Raw genomic sequence first — 22,904 nt, forward strand, 5'->3', positions numbered from 1 at the left:
AAAGGAGATTAGTCCTGGGATTTCTTTGGAAGGACTGATGCTAAAGCTGAAGCTCCAATACTTTGGCCACCTCATGCGAAGAGTTAAAAAGACTGATGGAAAAGACTGATGCTGGGAGGGATTGGGGGCAGGAGGAGAAGGGGACGACAGAAGACGAAATGGCTGGATGGCATCACCGACTCGATGGACATGAGTTTGGATAAACTCCGGGAGTTGGGGATGGACAGGGAGGCCTGGCGTGCTGCGATTCATGGGATCGCAAAGAGTCGGACACGACTGAGCGACTGAACTGAACTGAGCTGAACTGACATGGCCATGGCCAGGACAGTAGTGAGCACTCGGCGGGTTTTCTCCTCGGTTCCTCTAGCAAAACCCTGCAGACAGCTCACGGAGAAACAGCACAGACAGGCTCGGGGGCGGCTGCAAGAGGTCCCACCCCCGGGCGCGTGACCCAGGCACCCGGGGCCCCAGCCTAGTGCCGGCGGACATGGGCAGTTCCAAGGCTGGCCGCGCGGGGGCACCACCTGCCAGCCCCGAGAGCCCGGTCCCGACGTGCCTTGCGTTTCCGCCGCGGCCTTGGAGGCGGGACTTCTGGCCCACGGCGACGTAATCGCGTGGCTTCCGGAAGCGTGTGCGTAGAGGCTGAGGGGCCGGGTCCGAGTGCAGGTGAGGAGCGGGCGGGGGAGGGCCGGGAGGAGGAGCGACCCGGGAGGGCCCGGGGGCGGCGGGGGAGGAACGGCGAGGGGCAGGATGCCGGCCGGCTGGGGAGCGGGGTCCGCGCAGGGGCTTGTCATCGCCCCGGCCCCGTCGAGGGCGCGCGGGCGGGGCGGCCGGAGCACGCCGCCCGTCCTGGAAGCCTCGTTCCCGCTGCCTGCGAGCTGGAGGCGCTCCGGGTGGCGGCGGCGGCCTGTTTGTCGCACTGGAGGCCCCCGATGGCCTGCACCGGTGGGGGGGAGGCGGGAGTTGCGGGGAGGCCACGGGTGGGAAGGGGCTTCTCGTGGGTGTTTTGGCCTCTGAGTCTGTGCTTGTGTTTCCCTGGCGTTTCCGCTGCCGCCGGTTTATTTTCCTACTTCTTTATTAGACGTCCCAGACTGTTGTTTTCAAAGAAAAAGAGGTCCCTGTTCCTTTCTCAGAGGCTTGTTCAGACTCAGTCCCGAAAGTCAGGTGCTGTGCTGGATGCTGGGGCTTCAGCAGGCCCTGCCCTCCCGGAGGGGGCTTCTTCCCAAGGCTTTGAACCCTGCCATCTGGTGGGTGTGTATTTTATTTGGTGCTGGATGCCTTCTGTATCCAGCTCTGTGCTGGGGGGCGAGCAGGTGCACCTCGGGGTTATGGGCCTCATCCTTGTCCTCTAGTGACTTTTGATGCACTGGGTAACTAACTCACTTGTGGTTCTGTGGTGGGAAGACAGACCAGGCAGCTGGTTGGTGTTGCTATCCATCACTCCCCTCCCCCCCACCCCTGCTCCGGTGCTGGTTGCAGCCTCAGCGTGGCTGACAAGGCAAAGAGCAGGAGTTCATAGGGCCCTGGGGGTGCCAGGTAGGCCCAAGGCTCCCAGAGATACCGTCGTCACACCTGGGCCTCTCAGAGCCCAGTCCCTGCTTTGGTCAGGCTTCTGCCGTCCCCCGCAGCGCTGAGTGTCTGAGGGCCAGGTGGGGTTTCCGCGTGCTCTGGATTTCTGACATCTCAGGATGTGTTGCAGGCTGGGGCGTCATGGATGTGGATGCTGAGAGAGAGAGGATCTCCAGGGAGATCGAGCAGCTGGAGAGGATCTTGGACCCCTCCTGCCCGAGCGTCAGCATGGATGTCTCGGAGTCAAGTCTAGACTCGGATTCGGATGCAGGTTAGCGCCCACGCTCTTTGGTCAGAGCGGACGGGTCTGCCCTTGGACCACGGTCAGCCACTGTGTGTCACTCCGCTGGGTCTTTAGTCCGCTGGCCAGCATCACCATGCTCCCTCATCAGCCCCTGGCCCTGCAGGTGTGTGTGAGTGCCCTGCCCCTTGGTGCCGCAGGCTGTCCTGGGAGGGGGGCCCTGCTCTCCTTCTCAGGGGTTGGAAGGCTCCTGGCCTCAGCCCCCCGGCTTGAACAGTCAGCCGCCGCTGAGACCCCTTGGATCACTTCCTGGTGCTTGGGCAGCTGCCCTCTGTTGGAGGCCCCGCTGCCAGGGCTCCCCTTCTGCCCACCCCATGTGCTCCCCTGGGCCCTGAGTGCCCTTCCCGGCAGCTCTGGCCCAAGGCCTGCCTGCAGAGACCGAGCCATCCAGGGCCCAGCCTCCCACCCCTCAGGTTCAGGTGTGGCCCTAAGGTTGAGCCTCTCACGGTTCCCAGCTACACGGGCCTTCTCTTACCTGATATTGGGCCTCTGTGCACATCCGTTTTCCCCCTCTGACCAGCTCCAGTTTCCCCAGGACAGAGCTGTGTCGCGTGGTCTGCCCTGGTTGTCCCTACAGTTGCTGTTCCCTCCATTCCTGGGGAAGCCCCATGTTAGGCTGACATCTTGTCTTTCTGACTGATCTGCCCTCGTCCACGCAGCATGCGTCCCCCCCCAGGCCTTTTGTCCCCTGTGGACCTCCTCGCTTTAGCGCCCCCCCGCCCCCCGGTCTGTGGTTGCACTGGCCGGTTGGTCTCAGCACTTGTGGGATCCATCACTAGCTGCTGTGTCCAGCGCTGGGCACCGACCGTGTGCTTGCATTCCTGCAGATTCGCTGCCCGACGAGGACTCGGACTCGGACGCTGCTGGCCCACTGCTCTCGGTAACCTGCGGCCTGAGGTGGCCGTGCTTGCTGAAGCAGACACACCACCCTTCCAGTGGGTCTGGGGAGGGGGTTGCTTTGAACTCATCTTGGCTCTTCTGCGTTATTAAAGTACCACGGGTGTTGTCAGTCAAGACAGAAGGGGTGTCATCAGAAATACACACGTCCCTAGAGGTACCGTCATCACAGCTGGGCATCCACGCCTCTCGCCTTCTCTTAGCCCCTGGCGGCTGCAGCGACCTCAGCCGGACATGACTCGGGGGAGGCTGAGTGTGCTGCCTGGTCCTGCCCCGTAGTCGCCGCTCCGTGCGTCGGGGGCAGTGGCAGCCCCGGGCGGTGCGCGCGCCGGAGCCAGGAGCAGCAGCTGGGATCAGAGGGAGCACTCCGGCCTGCCGCTCCGCGCCTGCCGCCTGTGTATCTTGCCATTTTCTGTTCGTTTGGGAAGTTTTTATAATTGGTTTTTGTTTTATTCACTAAATCAATAGACATGGAATTGCTTCCTGTTTGTAACAGCTGGGTGGTCTCCTGATACGGACTTACTGTAGTTCGGTAGCCTTTAGACTCACCACCTTGGGGTGCATGTTTGGCTCAGCTCTAGTTTCAGTCTTGCCAGCGCTGCAGGGCCCACATTCCCACTCACCGTGTCTGCCAGCAAACCTGTTGTACAGTGAGTCTGAGTTTCACGGGAGTTTTTACTATCAGGGGTGAAAATTGCTCATTTCCTCAGTTTCTCACCTGAGGTATATTCTTAGAGATGGCGTATAAATTGGCTTTTTAAAAAAATCATCATTTTTTTTTCTTTGTGTAAACTTACTGACTTTTAATTGAAAGGTAATTGTTTTACAATATCGTGTTGGTTCCCGTCACACATCAGCGTGAATCAGCCATATGTATCAGCCATACACGTGTTCCCCCCTCCTGAACCTCCCTCCCACTTCCCATCTAAATTGGATCGTTGTAAACTAGGAGACGTGTCCAGGCGCTGTGTGGTCCATGGTCAGGGTGGCATCACACCGGCCCAGCGGCCAGACCGCAGCTCACCTGGGGCCCTGCGGGTGCGTGAGTATCCCTCACCTGCAGTTCCCCGCTTGTCTCCAGGAGGAAGAGAGGTGGGGTGAAGCCAACAACGACGAGGGCGACCCCAAGGAGAAGGCGCTCCCTGAAGACCCAGAGACCTGCCTGCAGCTGAACATGGTCTACCAGGAGGTGGTCCGGGAGAAGCTGGCGGAGGTCAGCCTGTTGCTGGCCCAGAACCGGGAGCAGCAGGTCAGGCAGGCCTGGCCCAGGAGGCGCTGCCACCTGGCCTTGGGGGACCAGGCCCTGGGTCCCGTCCTTCAGGGGAGCCACTGCTGGCCGACCCACCGGGGCCCTCTGTGTCTGCTGCAGGAGGAGGTCATGGGCGACCTCGCGGGCGTCAGGGGCCTCAGGGTGAAAGACGGCAGGAACCCGCCCCCGAACCTGTACCTCGGACACTTCATGAAGCCCTACTTCAGGGACAAGGTCACGGGAGTGGTGAGTGGCCCGCCCCCTGCTCGCGTCTCTACACCCTGCCGTGGGCGTCGGGACTTCCTTGAATTCTCAGGAGCGTGTTCCCCGGCCTCACTAAACTGAAACCCTGCTGGCCCCAGGTTGGAGCAGCAGGCCTGCGTCCCTGGGAGGGAGCGGGTGGCCTCGGCCCACGGACAGGCAGCACCGAGTCCTCCCTGCAGGGGCAGCCCTGCCGGCCCTGCTGCAGGTGGTGTCCGGAGCCGCTCCCTGGGCTGTGCTCTAGGGCTGGGTGTCCACGCACGCTGGGGGCCAGGGTCCCGAGTCCCAGCGGGAAGCACACTTGGCTCCGCCCACAGCGTGACCTGCCATTCTCCAACAGGGGCCTCCTGCTAATGAGGACACGCGGGAGAAGGCCGCCCAGGGCATCAAGGCTTTCAAGGAGCTCCTGGTGACCAAGTGTACGAGCACTACCCCAGGAATCCGCCCCGACCACTGGCCTGGTCACCTGAGGGCCTTCCCTTCCCCACCGAGTAGGGTCACGAGTTGTGTCGTGAGGGACAGACCGGGCCTCCCCGGGCTCGCTCTGTGCTCTCCCGCCTCGTCCCTGCTCCGGGGTGTGCACTGGGGGCGAGTCCCAGGCGGCCTCCCGCACGGTCACTTCCTTGTCACGGGCTGGACAGGGTGGGCTGGGGGGTCGTCGCTGATGGGGTGTGACCCCGAGTTACCCTGTCCGCTTCCTCGTCTCTGCAGGGAAGACCTGGGAAAAGGTCCTGCTCAGGAAGTCGGTGGTGAGTGACCGCCTGCAGCGGCTGCTCCAGCCCAAGTTGCTCAAGTGAGTGTGGAGGCTCCCTGCCCTGGGCCGAGGCTGGGACAGGCTGGCAGCTCCATGGCCGGGAGCCCTGGTGGCTGTGCCTACTGCCCTGCCAGCGTCCCTCCGCCGCGGCGGGAGCAGCACTGCTCCTGGCCTCTCCCTCGGGTGGGGCGTGTGAGGGCCAGCCCATCCCCCACGAGTTGTTGGCTTGGGCTAGGCTGCGCTTAGAAAGAGGACTGTTGGCAAGACGGGTGTCCCATGTGTGCTGACAGGGTGGGGTCTCCCAACCACGCCGCGGCACCTGGGGTCAGGCCAGCGGTCCCCAGGGCCGCCTCCCGGCTCGCGTGGGTCTGGGCTTGTTTTGGGGCAGTGGGGTCACAGCTTGGGTCCTGCTTAGTTCGTCCTGGAGGTGGTTGTCTCTGAGGGTCAGCAGGTCCGGAGCTTGGACGACAACGTGCTGGCCCCCGTGTGTACTGCACGCCTGCCCGTCACGACAGCTGCACGCAGGGCCGCAGCTTTCTCTCCGAGTGTGTCTGGGCTGGGGGTCGGCCTTTGGAGCCTGTGCTCCCCATGGCCGTGCCACGTGGCGTGCAGGCAGGCGGCCAGCCCTGTGGTGCCTGCCCGTGGACACGCCGGGCCGGCTGGCCGCGGGGTGCAGCGTCGCCGTCAGCCCCACAGGCACCTCTCTCTGCCCTCAGGCTGGAGTACCTGCAGCAGAAGCAGAGCAGGGCCACGAGCGAGCTGGAGAAGCAGATCCTGGAGAAGCAGGCCAGGGAGGCGGAGGAGGAGGTGCAGGACATCAAGTGAGCGGTCCTGCCGGGGCGGGCGTGCTCCGCGGGGAGCCACGGGCTGGCGTGACCCCGTGCCCTGCCCTCTCTGCAGTCAGCTCCCGGAGGAGGCCTTGCTGGGCGACAGGCTGGACAGCCACGACTGGGACAAGATCTCCAATGTCAACGTGAGTCCAGCGGCCAGGGCAGGGTCCGCAACGGTCATTGAGGCCATGACCTGCGTGGGCCACTAGGCCTGCTGGGACTCCCTCCATTCACGTGCAGGTCCAGCAGCGTGGATCACTTTGGGGGCCTCCCCGCCGGCACGTCCCAGCAGCCTGGACAGAGACCCCACTCCCTGTGGCCCACTCCCACACGGACAGGTCTGTCTGTCTGTCTGCAGTTCGAGGGAGGCCGCAGCACGGAGGAGATTCGCAAGTTCTGGCAGAACTACGAGCACCCGAGCATCAACAAACAGGAGTGGAGTGAACAGGAGGTGACCCAGCTGAAGGCCGTCGCGGCCAAGCACGGCCACCTGGACTGGCAGAGTATCGCTGAGGAGCTGGGGGTGAGGGTCACGCCGCGGCCGGGGCCCGCCCTTGCAGCTGCCAGAGGGTCTGCTTGGGCCACTCAGGAGGGCGGCTGGAGGAGGTCAGAGGTTGCTCAGACTGCACCGCCTCCCATGGATGCCCTCCCGAGCAGCCTCGGTGTTCTGCCCGCTCTGTCCCCTTCCCGAGCCTCACCTCCTGCTCTAGAGCGTGCTCTGTTGATCTGGGAAGACTCTTTACGTGGTTCCTTTGGGTTTTGTTCTTTCTCATTTCCTAAGGCAGGGACTGAGTTCTCACTCTCACCTCTGTCTTTAATGAAGATGGTGTTTGAGGTCTAGTTTTCTGAGAACAGCGTGCTACGAAACTTTTTTTTATCGGTTTTGGAGTGACTGTTTTTCATTGCTGCTTTGGATCTAAGTCGTGTAGAAGTATGTTGTATCATTTTTAAACAGGTTTCTTAGAAACCCTATTATTCTTCAATTTGAATTTTATAGCCGTTTTAAAATTTATTCTCATTTTATTTATTTTTTCGGCCATTTCACGTAGCATGCAGGATCTTAGCTCCCCAGCTGGGGGTCAGACCTGCCTGCACCCTCTGCAGTGGAAGTGTGGAATCTTAACCACCAGACCCCCAAGGAAGTCCCTAAAATCTCCTGTTTTTAATTTCTCACTTTTGTGACCAAGTGCATGGTTGCAGCAAACTCAGCTAAACTCAGCAAAGCCGTTTAAAGACAGAAGTGTGTCCTTTGACCTGAATCTAGGAGTCTGTGGGAGCCTGTTAAGTAGAGTTTGTCGCATCTGTGAATTCCACTCTGAAACAGTTGCGCTCACGCGACGAGGCTGGAACCTGGCGTAACCGTGCAGACAGGTCTTCTTGTCTTTCATCTCTGCCTCGTGACTGCGTTTAGATGCTGTGCAGCCTAGTGTGCATGCCTTCACTCACTTGGCAAACGATGCTGAAAAGGCAGTGTACACGCTGAGTCCTAACGACTGGACCATCGGGGGGGCTTCCCTTTGTCTTAACTTCCTTAGTATTTCTCTCCTATTTCTTCATTTGATCTGGCTGTGTCGGGTCTCCGTCGCTGCGTGTGGGCTTTCTCGAGTTGCAGCACGTGGGCTTCTCGTTGCAGTGGCTTCTCTCGCTGCAGAGACGGGCTCTAGGGTGCAGGGGCTTCCCGGTGTGGCACACAGGCTTCATTGCTCCGAGGCATGTGGGATCTCCCAGATGAGGGATCGACCATGTCTCCTGCATTGACAGGCGGATTGTTTGTCACCGAGCCACCAGGGAGGCCCATTATTTTTAAGACTCTTTTTTTGTTTTGTTTTGGCTGTGCTGCGAGGCTTGTGGGATCTTAATTCCCTGACTAGGGATCAAACCCATACTCCCTCCAGTGGAAGCACGACGTCTTAACCACCGGACCACCAGGGAATTCCCAAGGCTAGTTTTTTTTTAAAAGCTGTTTTAGGTTCACAGCAAAGCCTGAGAGGAAGGCACCGGGCTTTCTCACACACCCTTTGCCTCCACACGTGCAAAGCCTCCCCTGTTACGAGCATCACTCAACAGACGGAGATTTTTTTATTTTCTTTTTTTACCAGAGATAGATCTACACTGACTCATCGCAGTTCTCACTGATACGCATTTAAGGTTCCTGCATGTCTTTTCGTGGCTTGATGGTTCTCTTCTCGTTCACACTGATTAACATTCCATTGTCTAGATGGGCGAGAGTTTCACCCACTGAAGGGCATCCTGGGTGCGCTTACAGGACTTGTCAGTTATGGGTGAAACTGCCATTGGCAGCCACGCGCAGGTTTTTGGGTGGAGGGACGTTTTCATCCCTTTGGATAAACACCTAGGAGCGCAACTGCTGGGCCACGCGGCACGGACGTGTTCAGCTTTGTGGGAAAGCAGCTGGCAGCCTCCCTCAGCGGCTGCGCCACCCCACGCCCCCTCATCTGGTGCGTTAGGGCTCTGCATCTTGGCCGCTTTTGTAGCATCTCGGGTTAATCTGCGTCTCCCTGGACAACTTGCGAGGGGGCACTTCTGCCCACGCACCTATTTGCCTTCCGTATGTCGCGTTTGGTGAGGTGTTTCTTAAGGTCTCGGCCCAGTGTTTGGTCAAGCTGTTCACATTCTGACGTTGCGTGGTAAGTGTTCTCTGTAATTCGGGTAACCGTCCGTATCAGACGTGTCTTTTGCAATTATCTTCTCCCAGTCTGTGATTTGTCTTCTGATTCTCTTGCCATTGTCTTTTTAACTTCAGTGAAGTCCAGCTTAAGAATTCTTTATTTCACAGACCGTACGTTTGATGTCTCAAAAGACATCAGCAACCCCTGAGCTCTGTAACCAGAGAGCTCACTCTGGGAGAGAAGACACTTCACGTCACTGCAGGGGACTCGTGGAAAACCCCTTTTCCACAGATGAGTGAGGGGGTGGATATGCGCAAAAATGTTTACAGTGGGCCCCCGGAGGGCTGTGTGCTCAGCTGGAGTGCAGCTGGAAGCTGGGGGGCCTTTACCTCGGAGCTCTCCCTGAGAGGGCATCCCTGGACACAGGCGCCATCCCAGGGACTCTCCAGCACCCACCCTGACACGTGCACCTCTCAGCCACGCCTGATGGGGGCTTCAGCGAGGGGGGCCCCAGGGCCACAGCCCGGCCTATAGCGCAGGATGCCTTCGCCGCAGGCCTGGCCAAGCAGAGGCCTCCCGTGGGGATTTGCGCTTGTGGTGATTTTGGTGTCACGACAGGGAGGTGCTGTGACGTTTGTGGACACACTTTGATGAGCTGATGTCGAGGACCCTCTTTGGTGGCCCCGGGCCTTCTGTCGGGGTGCTCTCCACCATCCCCCAGGGCAGCCCGGTAACCCCCTGCCCCGCTCTGGCCCCACAGACGCGCCGCACCGCCTTCCAGTGCCTGCAGAAGTACCAGCAGCACAACCCGGCCCTGAAGCGCAGGGAGTGGACGGAGGAGGAGGACCGCATGCTCACGCAGCTCGTGCAGGCCATGCGCGTTGGCAGCCACATCCCCTACCGGAGGAGTGAGTCCCGCGCCCGCCGGGCGGGGCCCTACTCCCAGCTGGGGGGGTGGGGGCGGTGCTGTGACATCCAGGCCACCTGCGATCAGTTTTCTGTGGTCAGCGTGGCTCCTCTCTGGGGGACCCAGGAAGTGCAGCGCCAACCAGCCCCCTCTGTCCGCAGTCGTCTACTACATGGAGGGCCGGGACTCCATGCAGCTCATCTACCGCTGGACCAAGAGCCTGGACCCCGGCCTGAGGAAGGGGCTCTGGGCCCCAGAGGAGGACGCGGTGTGTCTGCGGGCCTGGGGCCTGGGGCCTAGAGTCCGGGCTGGACTGGGCTGGGCAGGTTGTGACCGACTCTGCTCCTGTCTCCCTGCAGAAGTTGCTTCAAGCAGTTGCCAAGTACGGGGAGCAGGATTGGTTTAAAATCCGGGAAGAGGTGCCAGGTAGGAGCGATGCCCAGTGCCGAGACCGGTGAGTGGGACAGTGCTGGGCGGAGGAAGGCTTGCTGGGCTGCTTCCGGGTGGGCCACCCAGGCGGGCAGGGAGACTGACCCAGGGTGGCCTGCTGGCGTGGGAGGAGGGGGTGGCCTTGGGGGCATGCAGGATGCGGATGGACCCGCTCAGGAAGCAGGGTCGCTTCTTTTTGAAGCCAGCCGTGTGCACGGGCTCCACTGGACATCCTGTGAGATCCCCTGGCGGCAGTTTCCCTGAGCTTTTTTCTAAACAGTATTATTCTGTAATTCACATATAAACCATTCATTTAGAGTAGATAGTTCGGTAGGTTGGGGTGTATTTCTTCGGCTGTGTAGCCACCATCACAATTCTAGAACATTTTGATCACCCTGCAAAAAAAACACTATTCCCTACAAAAAAAAAAAAAAAATTCAAGAATGGACCAAAGGGATTTCCCTGGTGTCCAGTGGCTAAGAGTCTATGCTCCCAGTGCAGAGGGCCTGGGTCCCTTCCCTGGCCAGGGAACTTGATCCTACGGGCCGCACCTGAGACCCAGCACAGCCAAATAAATAAACACTTAGGGGAAAACAGTGCGTAATGGACTTGAATGCACGTTTCTCCAAAACACACACATGAATGGCCACTGAACACGCGCAGAATGCTGGCGTGGCCGTTACAGAAACACAAGTCAGCGCTACGGCAGGGTGCCGCTTCACACACTTCAGGATGGTTTGTGTTTTATAAAAATGGGAAAGAAAAGTGCTGGAGGGGATGCGGAGAAATCAGAACCCTTGTACTCTCGGTGGGATTGCAATGGGGCAGCCACTGTGGAGAAGAGTTCCGGGATTCCTAAAAAGATAAACAGAATGACCGTATTACCTTGGAGAAGGACCTGGCAACCCACTCCAGTATTCTTGCCTGGAGAATCCCACGGACAGAGGAGCCTGACGGGCTACAGTCCATGGGGTCACACAGAGTTGGGCGTGATTGAAGCGACTTAGCACACCATGTTGTCTAGCAGTTCACCCTGTACCCCAGAAAGTGGAAATCAGGGACTCAGACATTTGTCCACCCCTGTGGGCACTGGGCACTGGGCACAGCAACCAAAAGGTGGAAACGACCCACGTGCCCATCAGCAGATGAGCGGATAAACAGGTGCGACTCTGACGCGGCACGGGCACTGAGCGGCGTTCTCACGCATGCTGCGCCGTGACTGAGCCTCAGAAGCACGCGTGTCCGTGTGGGTGCATGCTCGCCTTTCTCAGCTGTGCCTGCGAGTGAAACCGTTAGGTCGTGTGGGGATTCTGCTTAACCTTCTGAGAAGTGACCGTTTTCCAGAGTGGCTGCACCACCTTCAATGCATCCCCACCAGCAGAGTGGGCGGGTCTCTGTCTTCCGCGTCCTCCGGCTCGCACTTCCCTTCTGGTTCAAGCCACCCTCGTAGTGTGCACTGGGGTCTCACTGCGATTCTGGTCTGCATCTCCTGAAGGGTGTTGATGCTGAGCGCCATTCTTAGGTGTTATTTGGCCATTTCTGTGTCTTCTCTGAAGAAATCGCTATTTCTGTCCTTTGCCCATTTTTGAACTTGAGTTATGAGGGTGCTTGGTATATTCCAGGAACAAGTCTCAGCAGACACGTGATCTGCGAATCCCGTCTTCTAGATTCTGGGTTGTCTTTTCACTTTCTTGAAAGTGGCCTTCGAGACACAGAAGGCGCTAACTCCGTGCAAGCCCAGCCTGCCTGCATTTCTGCCGGTGCTTGTGCCGGGTGTCACGGCCTAGAAACGACTGCGGACGCCAGGACGGCGGGAGTGCGTCTTAGCTTCTAAAACGTCCCTTTGTTTTTATGTCGCCTTCAGATATCTCAGAAGGTTACATTTCAGCTTGAAAAAGGGACGATGGAACTCCAGAGAAGTGAAGAAGTTAATTGAACTGATAGGAAAACACGGTGTCGGTAAGGTCTTCCTTCTCTGCTTTGTGCTGCCCACCTCCTCACGTGGTGGGTTAACATCCGCCTGCGCCATGAAGCGGCCCCACGCCTGGTGCCTGCCTGTCCCGTGCAGAGCTACCATGGCGTTATTGGCTGCGTTCCCTGCATGGTGCATCGCATGCCGGGGCTTATTTAATTCTATAACTGGAGGTTTGTGCCTCTTAATCCCCGCCTCCTGAGCTGTCCCATGCCAGCCCCTCCCCTGTGGCGACTGCCCATTTCTTCTCTGTGTCTGTGCGTCGGCTTTCTGATTTGTTTTTCATACTCCATGTGTAAGTGAGGTCATACTTTCTCTGTCTGACTTACTTCACTTGGCATCACACCCTCCAGATCCATCCACGCTGTTGCAAATGGGAAGGTTTCTGTTTCCTTTCGTGACTGACGAATATTCCATTGTGTGTATGCGGAATGCATCTTGCTTATTCTCCTTTGCCCATTCATCTATCAGTGGACACTTGGGTTGCTTCCATGTATTGTTGTAAGTAATGCTGTTGTGGATGTTGGTATATTAACTCCTCTTGAAACGTTTTGGAAAAGTCACCTGTGCAGCCATCTGGTCCTGGACTTTTGTTTGTTTATAGAGTTTTACTGTTATTACTGTTTCAGTTTTCTCCCTGGTAATCAGTCTGTTCGTAGATTTTGTTTCTTCCTGACTCAGTCTTAGGTGAGTACTTTTCTGGGCGTTTATCCATTTCATCTGCATTGCCTAGTGTTTTTGGAGTACAGTGTTTAGTAATAATCTTACGTTGCTGTTTAGTCGGTCAGTCATGTCCAGCTCTTTGCAACCCCATGGACTGTAGCCCACCAGGCTCCTCTGTCCATGGGATTCTCCAGGCGAGAGTCCTGGAGTGGGCTGCCACTTCCTTCAGGGGATCCTCTTGACAAAGGGGTTGAACCCACCTCTCCGGTGTTGCAGGCGGGTTCCTGACCACTGAGCCACCCAGGAAGCCTGTGGTGGTCTTAACACGAGCCTTCACGTTTCTGTGGTGGTAACTTCTCTCCATTTCTGACTTTACTGATTTGGGCCTTCTCTTTTTCTTGATGAGTCTGGTTAAAGATTTATCAATTTCGTTTATCTTATCAAAGACCCAGCCCTTAGTTTCATTGATTTTTTTTTTTTTAATCATTTAATGTCTTAATTTTGGCCATGCTGGGTCTTCGTTGCCGCATGGCTTTCCTCGAGCTGCGGCGGGCGGGGGCGTCTCAGGTTGCCGTGTGCAGGCTTCTCACTGAGGTGGCTTCTCTTGCTGTGGGCACAGGCTTCTAGTTGTGGTGCGTGACCTCAGAAGTAACAGCTCCCAGGCTCTGGAGTGAAGGCTCAGTGGATGTGGCATGTGGGATCTTCCCAGACCAAGGACTGAATCCATGTTCCCTGCATTGGAAGGCGGATTCTTAACCTCTGGATCCCCTGGGGAGCGCCTGTGTGTATCTGTTCATTCCATCTGGTCTAGCGTGTTGTTTAGGGCAGGGTTTCCTTACTGATTTTTCGCCCAGATGCTCTGTCCATCCATGTAAGCAGGTGGTGACGCCCCCTACTGCGCCATGTTACTGGCAACTTCACTTTACCTGATCCTCCGTGTTTATTTCTAAGCATTAGATCAGTTAGGTCTCCAGTCTTGGCGAAGTGGCCTTGTGTAGGAGCTGTGCAGCCTTCTCTAGCCACCAGAGCGCTGTGCCTGGGGGTGCCCCCGTGCGGGGTGTCTGGCAGGGTTGACTGCTGAGATGGTGCTGGCGGGCAGGGCTGGGCCCTGGTTCACTGGGCTGCAAGGCTAGCCCTGGCACAGTGGCTCTGGGCTTGCCGCAGGGCAGGGCAGACTTCCCGCGGGGTTGCTGGCATACCCGGGGTGCGGGTGGGTTGGTGCGGGGCTCCTGCCAGCCACTGGTGGGCAGGGCCGTGTTTCTGGAGCTGGGAGGCTAGACAGGGGGTTCCAGAAGGGCACCCCCACCCGCCCTGGTGTGACCACGGCAGACTTGGTCCCCGGCAACGGCTGCTGCCAGCATCTCCACACCAGGGGCGTCCTGCTGCCTCCCGCCTCCGAGAGGCTCTCCATGCCCAGCCGCTGTCGCAGGTCTCGCGTCAGACCGTGTGCAGAGTGGAGCCTCTGCTCCCGCGAACGCCCGCCCTGCTGGTCTTCCTTGAGTGGCGCTAACTGTGGAGTGTCAGCGGGCGGAGGGGAGCTCGTGGTCTTCCCACTCCGGGCTCTTGGCACCCTCGGTGAGTCCTGGACATGCTTGCTGTCCGGGTTTCTCCCGGCTCTGAGGTCCTGGTTTGCGGGTGGAGGCTGTGGTTTGCTCTCATCCCAGGCTGCCGCCCTGGCCATGGGCTCTTCTGCCCCATGTTTGTCTGCGTCTGTTTTAGCTGTGCCACGTGGCTTGTGGAATCTCAGCTCCCCAACCAGGGACTGAACCTGAGCACTGAGCACAGAGTCCCGACCGCCGGGCCAGTCAGGTGTATTACAGGAAGTTTAGGAGTGGAGACGCAGGAGAAGGAGAGCACGTGCCGCCCATCCCCGGAGGCAGCTGCTGGCTGCGCCTGTCCGGGCCTCCCGCGCAGGTGGCTGTCCTGGAGGCCGGCTTGTGTAAGCTCTTGCCGCTTCATCGAGCAGCTGCTTCACTTTGCGGTGTGGCGACGCGTTGTCTGTTGCTGGTGTTTCTCTCATCTCGGCCCGTCCCGCGTCCTCGTCTTCTCGTCCACGATCACACATACTTTCTTGAGCGCTAGCACGCAGGTTATTCACCCGCTCTTCTGACAATTGACTTCTGTTTCTCATTTTCTGTTAGAGGGGTGGAACGGGCTGAGGGTTCAGTAGCTCCGTCTTTGCTTACGTTTGTAACATCTCCTTAGAGTAGACTCCGAGCTGCCACATGGCCAGCTTTGAGGGACCTGTCACACGCAGGCCGACCGCCCCATAGAAGCAGTGCCCGACTTGCCGTCCCACCCACAGGGTGTGGAAGAAAAGGCCAGATAACCTGAGAAGTCTGCCTTAGAAGCCTGGGCATACAGCTGTTCCGGGGCCGGTCCACGGAAACGGAGGTGGCTCGTTAGTCTTGGCTGTGTGTTTGCTAGAACCTTCCCTCGGGGAGTCAGCCAGCCTGTCATCACCTGCACGGGCTGGGGAGCCCGGTGCAGCCTGCGGAGGAGCCGCCAGCACGCTGCAGAGCGGAGGCTTCGAACCTGCGGTGTTGAAGCCCATCTGCATGAAGTAACGTGCGTGTCGTCTTGCTCTCGTAGGTCACTGGGCAAAAATAGCCTCTGAACTGCCCCATCGGTCAGGCTCCCAGTGCCTGAGCAAATGGAAGATCATGGTCAGGGTGAGGCTTCACTCGAGGGCGCCCCCCGCCCCCCCCGGGGCGGGCAGCGTCGCCCCAGGCGGGACGAGGGGGCAGCAGCTGGCGGGGCAGGAAGGAGGGACATCTGGTCCGGCCTCGGTGTCTCTGCCTCCAGGCAGCCGAGCACAGAGAGACCTGGCCTCTTGGGCGGGGTGGGGGGAGTCCAGCCCCCGCCCCGGGCTCCCTGCAGACGCCCCTGCTGAAGGCCTGCCCCTAGCTCCCCCTCACTGAAGCCCTCCCTTCACAGCAGCGGCAGCGGGCCCGCCGCAGGGCGCGCTGGAGCCCGAGCAGTGGGAGCAGCAGCGACAGCAGCTGGGAGGGTTCAGAGCCCGAGGAGGCCCCGAAGGACGTCCCGGAGGAGGCCCCAGCGGGCGGCCTGGAGCCGCCGCCAGCTCAGTATGCCGTGCCAGACATGGACCTGTGGGTGCCCGCCCGGCAGAGCACAGAGGAGCTAGCGGGAGCGGTCGCCGGGGGCTGCCCACGCCCTCCCGAGGGCCCTGACACGGCCCAGGCCCCAACCCCAGCCCCAGCCCCCGCAGGGCAGCTGGCCTCCAGGAGCCAGAGCGCAGACCCGAGGAGCGTCGGGTGCCCGTGCCCAGTTGCTGCTCACCGCTGGAGCTCCAAGGGGCCACTGAGCAGGGTGGGTCCAGGGGGCAGCACGCCCCTGCCCGGGGGTTGCCAGGGCTGTGCCCGGCAGCGGCAGCGGCCTAGGTGTGGGGCAGAGGCCTCCCCATTACGCATCATGGCACCCATTCCTGGCCCCTTCCCGAGAGCTGCCCTGGACAGCAGCTGGCTCCCTAGAAGCCGGCCCTCTCCGTCTCCCCAGCTTGCTCGCTTTCTTTTATTTTTCTTTGCCCCACTGCACAGCCTGTGGGATCCTGGTTCCCTGGCCAGGAGTTGAGTCCAGGCTCAAGCTGTGAGAGCACAGAGTCCTCACCCCGGGTCCTGCCAGGGAATCCTTGGCCCTCAGCGCCCCAGGGCAGAGCTGTTGGATGGCCTTAGGGACACACCGCTCTCCTCTGAGGCCACCTCACTGCAGAGGGCGTTTTCCCAGCAGCCCGGGTGCAGGGAGCTGTGTTTGCACCCGATGGCAGCCAGCTTCGTGGGGTGGCTGTTCAGGGCACCCCTGGGGACGGGGCCATGGGTGCTGGGGACAGGCCTAGCCACTGGTGCCAGCCGCAGCGCCCCAAGCTGCCGGGACCACCCTCACCCCCGCCACCCGCCTGTCTCCCTACCCTACCCCTCCTGGCCTGGGCATCCCCCTGCCCTCTGGCACCTGGGCGGGAGTAGAGGACGGCACGGGCAGGCACATGGCAGCCCCACAGCAGAGCCCAGCCCGCATCCCAGAGGCCTCTCTCCCCCCAAGCAGGAGAGGCTGAGGCAGCTGCACCCGCCTGGCTCAGCCCCAGGGCTCAGCCCTGGCGGCCGCAGCAGGGATGAGGCCAGGGCCCGCGTGCAGCCACAGTGGGCCAGGACCATGCGGCGGCGCCAGGGACACGCCCTGCAGAGGAGGCTCTTGGGGCGCAAGCTCCTGACGGCCGTGAGCCCCTGGGTGGGGGAAGCCGACCTGCTCTGCGCTCGCCCGAGGCCCGCCATGTGGCCCCGTCGAGGTACTGCCCGGGGCCCCAGGGGCAGAGGCAGGGGCCTGCGAGGGGTAGGAGAGGAAAGGGGCCGGGGTACCTGCAGACACACGGACGGAGGTCGCACCTGCCCGCCTAGGAGGGTGGAGGGACGGGGCCCGTGCACCCGGTGTCGACCTGCAGGGGTTGTTTCTGCGCCCCGCCCTGTCCTACTCAGCACGTGGCAGCCGGCTCAGGAAGGGGCCCGAGGCTCACCCTGGCATTCCCAGTGCACAGGCGCCCACGGGGGGGAGGGGGCATACGCTCCAGGGGGCGGGAGTCTCGGGCTCAGGTGCGCCCGTCAGCCTGCCCGCAGGACCCTTGGCCCCTTTCTGGGCTTGGGCAGCGGCCGCTGGCATGCTGGCTCCGGGCGGCTCTGTTCACGTGCCCGTGTCCCCTCAGCTGATGGTATCAGGAGACAGCTGCAGGGCGCCCACCTGGCCAGCACCCCAGTGTTCGCCCTCCTCATTCAGGTGAGAAGCCCCCAAACAAAGCTTTCTTCTCTTGTCCTTGACTTTTTGGTGGAATTTTGAAGACTGGTGGGTTCACGTCTCCAAGTCCAGGCTTTCTAAGGCTGTGGATCCTTGAAAGTGGTCCTTCCGAGGCCTGTGACTCTCAGCAGTTGAGTCAACGAGGGGGGGGGCAGCCTCAGGGTGTCCGTGCCGCTGTCCCTCTGTGGGAGGGCCAGGCACTGAGGGGACGAAGGACCTGGACATCCCCGTGGGGCTGGGCCAGGGCGGGGGGTGGGGGGCACACAGCCTGGAGGACCCAAGTCCAGGCTGGGGCGGGAGCCACGCGGCCATGGCCACTGGGGCTGTGCAGCCCGGGCCAGGCCCCCGGGTGTCAGTCTGCTCTGCGAGAGCCGCTGTGGTCAGCGCTGGCCTGAGCCCCTCCGCGGAGAGCCTCATGGGAGCGGGGAGCCTCGGGACGGCGGGAGGGGCCTCCCGTCACACGGTGTTGGCCACGCACCCTGCACCCCTCAGCTGTTCCAGATTGACGCGCCTGGCTGCGTGGAGGTGGTTCGAGAGAGGAAGACCTGGCCTCCCGCCCTGCTCCAGGCTGGTGCCTGGGACCCGCCGCCCCTGCAGGTGAGGACTGAGAGTGAGTGCCCAGCTCCCCAGGCGCCCACCACCTTTTCCTCCTTTGCAGCGGAGGTGTAAGGCGTTCCCGAGTCCCTGGAGGTTGGGCCAGCACCCGAGAGCAGCCCATGCCCGTTGCCGGGAGAGTCTGCCGGTCTCCAGGGCAGGCCTGGGACCCTGGGGGCCTCTGAGGAAAGTCCAGGGGTGCAGGGCTCTGCAGGCACTCAGGCTCGCCTGGCTCCACGGCATGTCTCTCCCTGGTGCTGTACCGCCCCTGGTAGGGGGGTAGGGGGACCGTTAGGCGCCTGCTGCCCTGGGCACTAGCCCCTGGGTGGCAGCCAGGTGCCAGTGGCCAGGTCCTTGGGCCATGCCTCTGAGCTCGGTCACTACTGGAGGAAAGGACGGCAGAGCGTTGCTGGTCGGAGAAGCAGGCACGGCGCTGTGGCAGCCCGTCCAGGCCTGGAGCCTCGCGCCCTCCTGCCTGAGCATCTGGGCCCCCGGCCTCTCCCTGACCCCACCGACTTGCACACTCCCAAGGACGCCTTGGCATGGCCTCGCGGGACGAGGGGCCGGGCATCCCCGCATGTGGGGCGAGAGGCACCCTCGGGCGGCATGGGAAGGTGTGGGGGTTGCCCTGAGGCACGGACACTGCTCTGCTTTCTCTTCTAGGAACCCTCAAGTGCCCGCAGCGCCCCAGGTACCGCCCGCCTGCCCCTCCCTTTGTCTGGGTGGTTTATGTCTAGACCGGTCCTAGGCTTTACATTCCAGCGCCTTGTGGCGGGGGTCTCTGAATCCCACCCCAGGGGGCGGTCTGGCTGGCGTGCGCAGTCAGCCTTCCCCAGCCTGCCGGGAGCAGGGGTGCCCTCTGGGCCCGGGCATCAGGCACGGCCTCTCCCACCGGGGGCTGCCTGTCCCCACACCAGCAGGATCGGGCAGCGGTCCTGGGTCCTGGGAGGTGACCGCGGAGAGCAGGGTGACGGTGCCGGCAGTCCTCGTGTGAGGGTGTTGGAGGCACACGTCATCAGGGGCTGGCCTTCCCGCTGGGCCCACCCTGGATGGGGCAGAGCATGGGGGCGAGGGGAGGTCTGGGGTGTGCAGGCAGATCGACAGCCCTCAGCCCAGACGCAGCCCCAGCAGCTGCCCCCGCCCCACAGGCCCTTCCCTGGGACACAGGGCCCATCACTGGACGCGCCTCAGCATGCCTTCCATCTTCCCCAGGCTGCCTCACCCAGAGCGTGCCAGCCCAAGGGGCCGCGAAGCAGAGCACCTGCCCTGAGGGGGTCAGAGGGCCGCAGGCCTGCCGCACAGCGTCCACACCGCAGGCACCCGCCCTGGCTCCGTGCAGACCCCGGCCCAAGCCCAAGACCGTGTCTGAGCTGCTTCGGGAGAAGCGGCTGCGGGAGGCCCGAGCCCGGAGGGCCATGCAGGCCCCCGCCGTCCTCTCAGCCCGGGTGCTGGTCTCCGCGCCCGTGGTCCTCCAGCCACTGGCCCCACCAGGCACCTCCGTCTCCAGAGTCGTGCTGTCTGGGCCTGGAGGCCCTCCAGTGACCAGTTCCAGTGTTTTGGGCTCCTGGGCACCAGCCAAGGCTGAGAGAGGCCTGACTCTGCACGCCTTTGCCCTCGGCCCGGCCACCTCCAGGTCCCCTGGCCAGGTTCCTGCAAGTTGCCCACTGAGTGCTCTTGGACAGTCTCAGGCCCCTGCCACGTCCCGGAAGCAGGGCCTGCCTGAAGCACCCCCCCTTCTGCCCGCGGCCCCCAGCCCTGTCCAGCCCGTCAGCCTGACGCCAGCCCTGGGCACACCCACGGTGGCCAGCACCCCTCTGCCCGTCACCTGGGTCCTCACGGCACAGGGGCTGCTCCCGGTACCCCTGCAGGCCGTGGTGAGCCTGCCAGCGCCGACAGGGGCTCCTGACCCCACACAGCTGTCGGTGACTCTGCCGCCCTCGCCCGCCGAGACTCCGGCCAGCCAGAGCTGCCCTGGGCCACCAGCAGCCAGCATAGCCTTGGAGCCGGGGCCTCCCTGCAGGATGGAGCCCCTGAGCGGGAGCCCCACAGAGGTGGCTGAGTCCTGTGGCCTTGCGGGGCTCGCCTCCCCTGAGGAGGCCCTGGTGGCTGGGGAGATGTCTTCACCCAGGACCCCCTCCCAGGACACGCCCCTGGCCCACCACCTGGCAACCGAGCCCCCCAGCTCCAGCCCACCGCCCCTGCACGGGGCCCCAGGGGCTGCCTCAGGGCCCGGGGAGCCCCAGCCTCTGGACCTGGAGGAGCCCCTGCTGCCCTGGCTGGGGCTGGAGAACGGACCCCTGGACTTGAGCCTCCTTTCCCAGGAGAGCGAGGCAGCCACACAGGAGTGGCTGAGGGGGCAGCAAGGGGTGCCCGTGCCTGCCCTGGGGAGCCAGCTGGCCTACCAGCCGCCCACGCTGTGCAGCCTGCGGGCGCTGTCTGGCCTCCTGCTGCGCAAGAAGGACTTGGAGCATGGGGCCGCGGTCCTGGCACCAGATGGGCCGGCCGGCGCCCTGCAGGCCTCGCTGGGGCAGGTGCGCGAGCGGCTTCGCAACAGCCCAGCCTACCTGCTTCTGCGGGCGCGCTTCCTGGCCGCCTTCACCCTGCCTGCGCTCCTAGCCACCCTATCCCCCCGCGGCGTCCCCACCACCCTGTCGGCAAGCGCCGGGCCTGACCCTGAGACAGACAGTGATGACTTCAACCCGGAGGAGCCGGAGCTCACTGACAGTGATGGGCAGCCCGGGGACCCCACCCAGGTAGGCTGTTGTGGGTTCGGAGCCCTCGCCTGCCCAGAGCAGGGGGAGGTCGTGGCGGGAGGTGGTGGCTGACCTCAGGAGGAAGAGGCCACGCCACGCTGCCCATCGCTTGTGGCCTCCGGGCAGCGGGAACCTCACCGCCAGCACGGGGGGTGGGGGGCCTACCGCCACAGCCTGCACCAGCAGGCAGCGGCTGGTGTCTGTGCCCCCTGCTGCACACACACGCCCCACCTGTGTCTTGGGGAGGTCACGGCATGTCCACGTCTGCAGCCTGCTCAGCTGTGGGAGCCGGGCCGCTTTTGTTTCCAGACAGGAACCTGGATACAGACTTAGGGAGGGGCCCCCTGCCACTGTGCACCAGGGAGTCCCTGGTCCCCTCAGGACACAGAGGGCCCTCAGGTCCCTCGCGGGCATCGATCCTCCCAGAGAACCCCCAGGAGCCGCCCGTCCCCGTCATGTGGGGGTGGCCACAGCAGTGAGGCTTGCTGCTGGATCTGGGCCCCCCACGCCCCCTGCGGCTTGGCCCAGCCCACTTCCCTTCCCAGGGGTACGGCCTTAGGAGTCCAGAGGGTCTTCCAGGCTGAAGCAAAGGGCAAGTTCTGCTGGCCCCCGGATACTGAGGGTAGGAAAGCTCCTGTCCCCAGCATCATGGGTAGCTTCCCTCAGGCCCCGCCCCCTGGCTTAGCTGGGGGAACCATGGTAGAGCAGGCTGGCTCTTGGGGGAATGCTTAGCAGGGATCGGAGTCCCCAAGTAAAGGAGGGGTCAGCAGGAAGTCAGAGCCCCACGTGGCCCCAGGAAGACAATACCTCCCATCCAGCCCCAGTGGGGACACGCCTGAGGAGCTGCCTGCTCCTCACTGCCCGTCCGTCCGGGCTGGAGGGTCACTCTCATCCTCTGCCTGGATTTCAGGGAGCCCCGGACCCCAGCCAGGGCCTTGCCCACTCCTGCCTGGACAGCCCCGACAACCCGGACATGCTGCAGACACGGCGCTTGAGGCATGTCCGCAAGCGGCGGCAGCTACAGTGAGCCGCGGGGTGAGTGCCCGGGCGTCCCCAGCTCCCCTTGGCTGCAGTGCTGTCATGAGGGGTCGGGTGTGGCATATGGGCCTCCCCTCACCCACGCCCCTCCCCGGCTCCACGCCCCTGCTTTCACCGCTGCCCTGGGGCCAGCCCCCCTGTGCCCCGGGGTCTTGGCACTGCCAGCCGTCTGCCTGGCCCTGTCCTCTTCCCGTCTGCAAGGCCTGTCCCTCTCTCCATCCAGCTCTGCTTGGCGATCCGCTCCTCAGACACCCTCTCCAGCTGTTCTAAGACAGCATCCCTGTCCCGGGGCCTGGCCGTCGTCATGGTGCCTGCCCTACCCTGACACCTGACGTTCATCCGTGTGGGTCCATTATCTCCCCCAGAACGTGAGCCCTTCGGGCAGGTGCAGGGTCCCCCGTGACCAAGTAGGCACAGCCTGATGGGTCTTCATGAACTGAGACTCGAGCCCAGGAGGACGTTTGCAGAAGCAAGAACTACAGCCTCTGAGCAGCGTGGACGTGCTGCGGGAGGTCCTTGGTCCTGGAGTGGATGGATGAGGGCAGTGCACGGGGCCCTGGGTGGATGGGGACTGAGAGGGGCTGCCTGCACCAGGCCCACTCAGGCTCCAGGGTGTGTCCTCTGCGTGGCCCTCCACAGACTGCAGGCGGGCAGCACGCCTCGCTCCTCCCCGCCCGGCCCCCCAAGGCAGCGCTGCCCCTTTGCCTTGACGTCTGTGGGGTCCGGTTGGGGTCAGAGCACCCCGTCACGAGGGTGGTTCTTACGTTCTAGGACTGGCCAGGGCTTGCCAGCCGGTGCAGCTGACAGGCAGGGGGGGCCCATGCTGGACCTGGGTGAGCCCACCTGGGGGGTGGTTCCGCCAGCAGTCAGAGCGTTGTCCTAGCTCGGCTGGTCCCTGAAGGCACCCAGAATGCTGGAAGGAATAAAGAAATAGTCCTGTTTGTAACTAAAAGCAATCCATGGACTCTTTTATGATCTCATCCGGTTCTGCACATGCCAGCTGGGCCCTGGGGTCCACAGAGCAGAGCCCCTGCCCCCAGGGCCTCTGGGGCCTGGGATGGGGAAGAACAGGTCTTCCTGCTCCTGGCTCCGGGCAGAGGGCAGCCCACACCCACCCAGGGGCTCGGGGCTCTCCTGGTGCCACCGTGGGCGGGGCAAGCCCACTTCCTCCGCTGTCCAGACCGCACAGGCGGGTCCCAGAACCTGTGGCTGCCCGGCTGCCCACAGGCCCCCTGGCAGCCTGCACGGTGGCCACGG

The 22,904-nt window shown here is 62.2% G+C and overlaps 1 protein-coding gene across 3 annotated transcripts; it reads left to right on the forward strand.

The window, feature by feature from the left end:
• The first annotated feature begins 1,148 nt into the window (after positions 1-1,148).
• On the forward strand, positions 1,149-22,544 carry SNAPC4 (small nuclear RNA activating complex polypeptide 4). Of its 3 annotated transcripts, XM_068979254.1 has the most exons (23): positions 1,149-1,247; positions 1,700-1,840; positions 2,698-2,750; positions 3,849-4,016; positions 4,137-4,262; positions 4,618-4,696; positions 4,989-5,070; positions 5,748-5,852; positions 5,932-6,004; positions 6,220-6,384; positions 9,252-9,399; positions 9,560-9,666; positions 9,758-9,852; positions 11,692-11,786; positions 15,055-15,134; positions 15,400-15,792; positions 16,522-16,762; positions 17,174-17,244; positions 17,755-17,859; positions 18,520-18,547; positions 19,069-20,609; positions 21,520-21,644; positions 21,871-22,544. In XM_068979254.1, exons 2-22 carry the CDS (start codon positions 1,711-1,713, stop codon positions 21,634-21,636), a joined length of 4,002 nt encoding a protein of 1,333 aa, XP_068835355.1. In that variant the 5' UTR covers positions 1,149-1,247; positions 1,700-1,710; the 3' UTR covers positions 21,637-21,644; positions 21,871-22,544. The 3 variants fall into 3 exon arrangements, with proteins under 3 accessions (XP_068835355.1, XP_068835398.1, XP_068835483.1); XM_068979297.1 differs by lacking the exon at positions 1,149-1,247 and having other exon boundaries at positions 1,386-1,840; positions 22,013-22,544; XM_068979382.1 differs by lacking the exons at positions 1,149-1,247; positions 1,700-1,840; positions 2,698-2,750 and adding an exon at positions 3,301-3,417.
• The last annotated feature ends 360 nt before the right edge of the window (positions 22,545-22,904 follow it).

Source organism: Capricornis sumatraensis, chromosome 1 (genome assembly GCF_032405125.1).
Source record: "Capricornis sumatraensis isolate serow.1 chromosome 1, serow.2, whole genome shotgun sequence".
NCBI classification, from domain to species: domain Eukaryota; kingdom Metazoa; phylum Chordata; class Mammalia; order Artiodactyla; family Bovidae; genus Capricornis; species Capricornis sumatraensis.